This window comes from Salarias fasciatus, chromosome 20 (assembly GCF_902148845.1).
Source record: "Salarias fasciatus chromosome 20, fSalaFa1.1, whole genome shotgun sequence".
NCBI lineage: Eukaryota > Metazoa > Chordata > Actinopteri > Blenniiformes > Blenniidae > Salarias > Salarias fasciatus.
Window position 1 is genome coordinate 18,235,232 of NC_043764.1, and position 9,930 is coordinate 18,245,161.

General features: G+C 43.8%; 1 protein-coding gene across 1 annotated transcript; it reads right to left on the minus strand.

Moving 5' to 3' along the window:
* Positions 1 to 3,488: 3,488 nt before the first annotated feature.
* ythdf1 (YTH N6-methyladenosine RNA binding protein F1) lies at positions 3,489 to 9,930 on the minus strand. Its single transcript, XM_030117773.1, has 6 exons — positions 9,577 to 9,930; positions 9,191 to 9,218; positions 7,846 to 7,940; positions 6,119 to 7,756; positions 5,881 to 5,925; positions 3,489 to 5,281 (listed from the first exon to the last, which is right to left on the minus strand). Exons 1-6 carry the CDS (start codon positions 9,604 to 9,606, stop codon positions 5,267 to 5,269), a joined length of 1,851 nt encoding a protein of 616 aa, XP_029973633.1. The 5' UTR covers positions 9,607 to 9,930; the 3' UTR covers positions 3,489 to 5,266.

Consider the following 9,930-nt stretch of genomic DNA (forward strand, 5'->3'; position numbering starts at 1 on the left):
TCATCTATACATATATATATATATATATATATATATATATATATATATATATATATGTGTGTATATATATATATATATATATATATATATATATATATATATATATATATATATATATATATATATATATATATATATATATATATATATATATATATATATATATATATATATGCTTTAGTCGATCAATTTCAGTTGTCTGACACAGCTTCACTCTTCATCTCTTCAGAGTTTTTTGTTCCTTTGTCAGATTGTTTCATGAGGAATTGTGTGTGTGTGTGTGTGTGTGTTGGGGGGTGGGGTATCAGGTCTTGTACAGAGTTGTGGCCAACCCTGTTGGTTTTTAAATGTGCTGTGAAGACAAACATGACCATGAGATCAGAACTTCACCAGACGTGACCTTTGTTTGCGCACGCCGGTGAAAATAATAATCATATGTGATTTTTCATCATTCTGCCCTGCAACGTAGTGGTTAAGGGAAGTCTTGTCTTGAGTTCTGGTTTGTTATTGGTTAAAAATGATTTCTGCTTTGCTTGTTTAGATGCTGGATTCAGTTCCAAACTGTACCTCCTGGAAGGCTGTTTTTTGCCTTCCAGCCTTTCACCTGGAGGGTTCAGGTTCTAGACGACATGCCTTAGACCTCTCATTAGCTATTGTGATGCTATGTAAATAAAAATGAATGGGAATGTATTATGATAACGTCTATATTTTTTAAGCAAACTTTCTTTGAGTTTGTCAAGTTTGTCTCCAGTCTTTAATGAAATACCAACGGACATAATGCTTGTTGGTATGTGATCTGAAGTTACAAATAAATACATTTTGAAATGAAACATATCATTTGTGATGTTAAGTCTGAAGCTGTGACTGATGCAGTGGTTGGAGATGGAGGGCGATTTTAGGAGGATGCTGGAGCTGATGCTGTTGCTCAGGGTGATGATGTGGGTGGTGGTGGAGGTGATGCAGGGACTCATGCTGTGATTTTGGGTGATTCTGGCGCATTGATGGGTGCAGCATTAGCAGCATTAGCAGCATTAGCATCAGCAGAACAAGCAGCAGCGGCGGCGAGGAGCGTCTGACAGCGAGCGGCGCAGTGACGTCATGACGCTTCAGCTGAGAGGAGCGGGACGCGGCAGAGACGCAAACCAGGACAAGGACGTTGAGGCTGATGTGGAGAAATGTCCATTAGCATCGTGAGAAAAAAAAAAAAAAAAAACCCGGAGGAGATGCCGTTTTTCTCCGTGTGCAGCTCCGAGCGGACGGAGGGTTTGCTGGTCCGGACCGGACGCCGCCTGCGGGCCTCCATCAGCGCACAGCCGCGGCAGCCGCACTGTGGACGGTATTGTTTGGCCTGCTGCTTCACCTCCACAGATCCTCCTAAAAATAACACAAGAAGAGGACGATGCCAGTAAAAAGAAGGCGGCTGCGGGATTAAATAAATAATAATCATAATCATAAAAACCTGCTGCATGACGACGCGCGGGAGACACTGGGTATTTAATTATGGCGATAACACAGCATAATTAAAACAAGGGGGAAAAAACGCATTACCCGACGTGCCTTATTGTGCCATTTGTCTTATTGCTCCTAATTCATGAATTTTAATTGCAGTCTTTAACAGCTTTGAAGTGTGATGGCGCGCAGGCCGGTCTGTTCATCCGTGCGTCTTTTTTTTTTTCAATAAAATGTTTTGTGTTTGTGTTTATGTTTGTATGGTAAAAAAAAAACAAAAAATACAACTTGACTCGACGCGGAAGACAGGATGGCCGCTCCTCGTGTTCACGGCGGACCTTGATTTATTAGCCATACAATTAAGGCACGCGGTGAATGCCAAGAGAGGGATCACCTCTGCAGCCCGCATCCATCCTGAGGACGGAGAGATTTAACACATCTGCAGAAAGCGCTTTCTCCTCCACAGAGCTGCAGTGCCTCTGTGCTTTCACCCACCGCATTCATGTTACCCGTGGTTATTCTGCAGGACGCACAAAAGCAGTTTGAACTGAGTCTGTTCTTACCTCTGTATGGGACACATGGTCATTAAAGCCTCTTTTTGAAGCAGTTAAAAAAAAACACCATGCATCTTATATCTTTGTTGAAATCTGCTGGAAAATGGACAAAATCATACTGATCATATCTGCCTTTTGTCTTAATTTTCATGCACTATTCAGCACTACTGTCTTACAGGGTAATGTGTTATTTCTGTCTGATAAACATCCCTGAATGTGTCCAGTGTTTTTTATTTTCAATAAATACAGTGTGACCATTTTTCATGGTTTTTATTTTAAAGTTAAATGGGTAATCATTTGGATAAAAATAAACACTTAAAAAGCAATAAGGGAAACTGATTAGTATGTCCATATGATTATCCACTTTATCTTCTGAGTCATAAACCACCAACTGTGCATTACAACTCGTTTTTTCATGTCTAATTTGTTATTAACTTAGCTCTGAGGAAATTATAATTTACCGTGTATGGCCACTCACTCTAAAGGGTGAAGGAGAGCCGAAACTATAAATCAGGCATGTAAAATGTTGATTACATGAAAGTGGCTGTTTCAGTTAGAATATCTGACCATTTATGGTGTAAGTCAATCATAGGTCCTGAACAGACTGGCAGAGGCTTTTAGTTATCTATGGATCGTCTTTTATTTATTAGGTTTTGATCATTTATGCCAGCCACACCTACACTGGACAAAGCAGTAGCTTCAGAACAGGCACCCCAACAAGGGGCAACTCCTTATTTGTTTAAAAAAAAAAAGACACATTTCATTAATTCCCTCAGACACACGCAGAAGGCTGACAGTGTTTCACAGTCACACATAATATAAATTCCAATGGGTTTTGTAGCAACAAAGATGAAATTCCAAACATTTCCCAACTCAAAATCTCTAATATGAAAATAACATTCAAACTGATATGGAGACCAAATTAAACAAGGATACTTCCTTTTAACAAATATGAATTGTATTTTAAGTCCAGGGGTCACATGCACACCATGAAAAAAAAAACTACTTTTAATGACACATCCAGTGACCTGTGGAAAAACCCCAGTCCTGTCTTGGCAGCAGCACTCTGCAGCCTTCATGCATGTGTTTGCATATTCACCCTCGCAGCGCGGCTTTGATGCTGATGACACTTCACATGAAAAGAGACAGATAGCTTTCACTGCTGCGCCTCTGATCTCTCAGCTGGAGTCTCACATCCACTATTTATTACTGACACACCAAACTCTAAAGCACTTAAATTACCGATGCTATTGAATTTTTTGTAGACGTTAGAAAGTGCTGGGCCTCTTGAGTTGGTTAGTATTTTAACACATCAGCCAAATTTGGTCTCAGCGCACTTTAACCTCTAAGATTCAGTACAACCGTCTTCAATAAACTGTTTTCGTTTTGGTCAGTACAAATTGATCTGTGTAGATAAACCAGATATAGAACCCCCCACCCCTTCAATTAATTTTAACTCTATTACATTAATGTAACCATTCTGTGACAATATTTGTCTTTATTTTCCAAACAGGAAATTCAGGCAAAGAAATCACTGAATTAATAAGGCAAAAAAAGAAGAAAAAAAAAGACACTGCTCATAAGAAGAAAAACACAAAGAACAGATAAGTATATCTTTAATAATGAACATGATCAAATCTAAGAATGTGATAGTGACCTCTGATACAATGGATATTTAATTCAAGGGTGACGTAAAACTTTTTTTTGCATAAATTTTCTATATTCCAATACCGTTTTATATAACTCTGATTGCTCCACAGTCATACTCCCTCTAGTTTCTTTCACTCTTGCACACACGCACGCACGCACACGCACACACACACACACACACACACACAGGCGCACGCATACACACAATACAGCAAGCAATAAAAACAAAAAAACAGAAACAAACAGAAAGTCACAAACATATACCATATAGGCTAGTCTCTGGGTTTTCATACACTTGACGATAAATCAGTTAAGTATAATGCTACAGTTAAACATTTTGAGGCGATCTCAGTTAGAAATGCCAGTACGTTAAAGCTTACATTGTCTGAGGATGAAGTGGACAGGTTATAGCAATGAAAACGATGAAAATGTGGAGATTATAATGATATTAGGAAGGAACAAAATAAAAAAACAACAGAAGAAGAAGAAAAAAAAAGAAGAAGAAGAAACAATCCCCTCAACAACAGGCCTGGCTTGAGTTCTTGAGCTTTCAAAGCAGTACATGCTACATCTTCTCCAGAATTTCAACAACAGAGACCCCTGTTGGAGTAATAAGGAACAGAGGGAAACATCTTCAGGACAAAAGGGCCACAAAGCAGATTTTGTGTTGATAAAACCTGAATGATTCTGTTGTTGTTGTTTTTTTTTTTTTGTAATTTCCATCCTTTAAATAACAGAAGTGGGCACCTTTTAGAGTATTTAGTCTCTAATCAGATTTTCCCTGAAACTCTAGCTGTAAAATCACCAGTTACAGTACTGAAAATAAAATAAAATAAAAACTAATATTTTAACAACACTACTTGAAAATCAACGTTAAGGCTCCACTCTGGAGAGACAAAAAAACCCCCACATTTTCTCAACATTATGATAACTTTATATCAGCTGTATGCCAGGTGATACGTTACTCAAAAAAGATTTTTCTAACATTTACCTTTCCTAACGTCACGACCTTTCACGATTATGTCTATGCATACAGAAACCTTCAGTCCTCCCCTCGCACGGAACAGAAAACAGGGGGCATCCACAGAAGTTGTTTTTTGTCTTCTGATAATATAAAATACAACTGGCCACACACAGATAGCAGACATTTGTCAATAAAGTGTAGTTCACTCATTTAAGATTAACCAATACAAGCACTTAACATTTCTCCAACACACAAACCACAAAGTGAACAGTCACTGAATATCAGCAGCATGTTGTCAAGAGATTTTTCCAAACAGACGTGCAGATATTTATATTAAGTCAAGAATTTAACAAGTCCCAGGGTGGTGATAGAGATTTATAAGGCTAAAAAATACAGAAAAAACAAGAAAATAGATTATTATTGAAGCGATTCGTCTGATGGAACTAGCTTCATCCCTGCACGCATCTCAAAGATTGGGGAACCGGGAGCCGGGGCGGCTCGACAGTTTGACATGGGCCAAGTCGACAAAATTAAATAGAAAAAAATATTAGTTTCAGCTCTGTTTCAGCTTCAGTCCGTGTGTTTTCCTTTTGAATCTGGATTTCAGCATGTCCGTCCAAACACAGCCACTGAAGAGGTCTTCAACAGTCTACTTCTGACGGTCCTGGAGGGGGAAAGGAGCACAGAAAGAGAGAGGATTACACTTCCTGCTTCACTCAAACCAGCAGGATTTGACGACTTTTAAACAATACAGTGGTATTTCAGGCGAATGAACACCATCGCATGAGACTTAACCTATATTGATCTATTCAGCATTTTCACAGTCACACACACCAACGGTGGCCGTTGATCGACCTCCGTCTGGAGCGATTTGGGGTTTGCAGTGTCGCCCAGAGCACTTTGAAGTGTGGACTAATGTGATTCAGTGCAACTGTGAAACTTCTGAAAGCGCATGTTCAACTGTTAGATGTTTCAGTACGATGAACGCTACTGAACTCTCAATCATTCATTCGAGGCAGAGCTGACGCACCGGGACATATCTGATTACACAGATGTAAAGTGAAGTGGCCAGTATGAGTGTATTTATACTGCTGTGAGTTTGTGTGTCATGATTGGCCAGTGTTCAAACTAAATCTATTATCCTGAGATGACACATCCTGATTTTAATATATTCAGACCAGAATACTGAAAACAATTGTGGAAATAGTTGATTTTTTTTTTTTTTTTAACAGCACCCTCATTCTGATCGCCTCAAAATCTCACCTGATCAATTCGGGAACGACTCTGTATTGAGGCAGGCTCATAGCTCTGTTAAGAGAAGATACACAGTCTTAATGAACTGACACACAAAATAATAATGCAACATAGGATCACAAAACCATGATTATTTTGATATTTTCATGAGAGCAAGAAAATAAAAAGACAACAGTAACATCTTCAGATGTAATCTAGGGAAAAACACAGCTCCAAGAGCATAAAACCTGAAAGAAGAGAGGAGTACCTTTTTCACCACCTCCTCTTCCTCCTGCTTCTTCTCGTAGTGGGAAAAGTCGTCAAAGATGGAGGTGGTGTGTTTGTACTGGGCGATGATCTTGAGCACCTGCTTGGCCTTCTCCAGAGGAACCTCCTGGGTGTCGCGCGAGTTGGTGACTGGCTTGTTGTCGTTGTTTTCCAGGCGGATGTGGCGCAGCTGGCTATTAGGCACGTCTTTTACAAACAACCAGTTCACGTCAAACTTGCCCTTCCACTTGTCCTGCGCCCACACGCCGGCGCTGGTGCCGTAGTCCACCGGCGAGCGCATCTCCGCCACGCCGCAGAAATGGCCGCTGCCGTTGACGCTGAACAACAAGTAGACGGGACCCTTAGAGTTCATGGCTCTGTAGGCCGAGTCCAGGCGCTTGTTGCCGTGCTCTGTGCTGCACCAGATGGAGTACTTGATGGAGCGGTGGATGTCGTCCTCCGAGTAGCTCTTGATGATGAACACTCGCCCGTTCTTCAGGTTCCAGTCGAACTCCCTGGGGTTGTAGCTGTGGGCCGCTCGCAGCTTCTCCAGCACGGGGTGGGACTCCGACCCGGGCTCCAGGGGCACGCCGCCGCACCCCAGCCCTCCGTTCCCCACGCCGCCGCCGCTGGAGGAGCCGCTGCTGTCCAGGCTCCCGCCGCCATAGCAGAAGTTGCGGTTGCGTGGGGCCACCCATCGGGTCTGGGGCGTCGGGGCAGAGTTGTGGTTCTGGTACGACTGCGGGGGCGGCGGCGGACCCTGCATGGTCATCTGCTGCACCAGGGACTGGGCCGACTGCAGGGACTGCTGCAGGGGGGGCAGGAGGCTGGGAGCGTGGGAGTGGAGCTGCGGCTGGTGCTGCTGGTGGTGGTGGTGGTGGTGATGGGGCAGGGGCGGGGCCATCTTGGCAGTCACTTTGTTGTCCCACGTGTCGATGTCGATGCTGTGTTTGATGGGCGGAGGAGGCAGCGCTCCTCCGGCCATCGGGGGGCCGGGCTTGTTCTTGGTCTTTTGTTGTTGCGGCTTGGCAGGTTTGCTGGCGATCGCAGCCCACGACGTCGGTTTTGGAGGGGGCATCCCGATCGGTGTGCCGCCGTTGCCCGTGGCAACGGCCGGAGCCACGCTGCCACCGCCACCAATCACAGAGCCCGCACTCTTCACGCCGGAGCCGCTTCCCGTCACATCCCCGCCTATTTTTAGGCCCAGCATGCCCTGTTCTAGGCTGTTCATACCTGGGGCTTTGCTGAGGGTGTCGCTATGGAAACCTGTCTGTCCATCAGGGACTAAGGTGCCTCCGAGGGAGCTCGGGGGGTAGCTGTAGCTCCCGCCGTAAGCCGAGCTCTGAGTCTGCTGGCCCTGAGAGCCACTGGTGCCCCATGCTGAGAACGCCGGGTTCTCTGGGAAAAAGTTAAACCTGTGGGGGTAGATGCTGCTGCTGAGCCCACCGGGCTGCCCAAACACTGTGTCAGGCATGAAGTGGTGGTCTCCATTGCTGAGGGGGGCATAGGGCGTCAGGTAGGGAATGGGTGGATCACCTCCTGTTGACCATGGAGCCTCACTGAGAGGGTATGGGAATCCAATAGAGGGGGCATAGTAACTGGACAGGTAGGGGTCTGTCATGGATTGATAGCTGTTATTCTACAAAGGAAAACAAGTTTAAGATGATTAATGGGGCAACGATATGTGGAGATACATTTACGGTTAGCAAATGGTTTCATTTTTCCTACCTGGCTGGACTGGCCAGTGAGATAGGGCTCAAAGTCATTGTCATGGACTGTGTCCTTCTGGTGGAGGGAGCCATTCTGGACTGAAACTGGAAAGGCTGCAACAAAACCAGACGGTTGTCAAAGCTAAAAAACAGGAAAATGAAGCTACATCTACTGACCGTGCTATTAGATGCAAAACTAAATGGATGTAACTGACTGATGTCATTAATGCTGAAAAAATATTTGATGTATACATCCTTGGAAAAAAGTGATGTAACACAAGAGATTTAAAGAAAAATCATAACTACATTTACCATGAATTTATAATGCAGAAGAAATGGCTTTTTTTTTTTTTTTTACAACAAAGGTCAAATCTTCTGGAAACACACACACACCTGTTTGAAGGAGTCAGATTAGGAAAAGAAACAAAACATCCTGATGTTCATGGGTTCGCTTCAATATCTTTGCAGTCATGTACAAATGGTTTACAGCAAAATCAATGTATATAAAATCCTTCATGGTCTTCCAGAAGAACAAGGACAGGAACAACCTGCAGCAGGCGGTGAAGGTGGCGCAGCACATAATGAACAGACCACCACCGGCCCTCAGCGACAACTACACTAGTTGAATCCAACCAATTGCCATGTCCTCCTTAACTATATCCAGAAGTGTTCAGAGGTGTTCCATTTCTCCTCTTGCCTGGCAGTTCCTTTGTCCGATATGTCCACAATCTCTGCAAATCAGCTCACCCTGGACAATATATCTTATTTTTAAACTGCTCAACCTCAGCCATCCCTCTCATCTGCTCAGAAAATAACAATAACAATAATTCCTGTCCATCTTGGTCAATTCCAATGGAAATATCAGCTTCTTCATCTTTGCCACCTCTTGTTTAGCCTCCTCCAAATTACCGCGGACAGCTGAAAAGCTGTTTTAATAAGCTGTTTGTTCTTTTGCAGATACACATTTTATTATTGTAAACAACTAAAACATTCATGGATCACATTATCTACACAAAGGCATTATTCAACGCTGTGCAGATTTCCTTCACAGCTAGAACATTACAGTGTAAACATAAATAGATATTAGGGGGTGGCACATATTGTGCGTTTAGTAGCAGTTTTGCATAATATGTTGGCAGATTTGCGTTCCTGAATTGTTTAGATTTCTCCCTGTTTTAACCATGCACGATTCAAATGAGTGGGTATTCAGTAAACGCTGCGGATACATAGACAATGATAAACTCTTCTGAATCAGACATCTGCAGATAACAAAAAAAAATGACATAACCAGAAAAATAACGCTTCATAAGAAATAGGGTGTCGTGTCCTGAGACCAATAAAGAGGAGTCCCTGTAAAATCTTACCTTTGCTTGCATCTTGTCCTTTAGATGTCTGCAGAGATGGAAAAAAAAGGAGAGCTTGAGTGGGTCACGAATATTTTTTCACAACATCACGCGTTTTTACCCTAGCGTCACACGAAGATGTATTCAGACATTTGCTCTGAAAAGCTCCCTGACCAATAAAATCCATCGGTGTTTTTTTTTTCCTTGCAGATTGCCACTGCAATCTGTGATCCAGGCCTCGGTGTGATACCAGCGGGGAGCAGTTTTCTAGCTAACCTCCTAGCTGACTAGCAGGCAGCGGTGGCATCGTCTCCAGAGTGCTGGGCTGCACACACAGCACATCTCACCCCCCTGCAGGAAAATATCAATCATCTCGGGCCGAGCCCCCCCCCTCCCCGGCTGCTTACCTGAGGATCAATACTGGCGGCAGACATCATTCATCCACCAGGTGTTGTGTTAAACTGGAGCCCCGAGCAGACGATGCGAGCTGCAAACTCCGCCGTGTGGTGAGGCTATTAGCCGGAGAAGCTGGCTCCGTGCTCCGCGGTACTTCGCTAACAGTTGGACCCCGTTAGCAGCAGCTGTTAGCCGGAGTCTCCGCTCGCCGCGGACGGTTCGCTCGTCGTAGCCCTGCTGGAAGCACCGCGCTGCCCTGTCGACATTAATCCAGAGGGGCTTCAATCCGCTCCGACCCCCTCGCCGCTAAATTAAAATCCGACCAGCCTCAGTGGCCCTCTCACCCCAACGGCAGCTTCATCCGG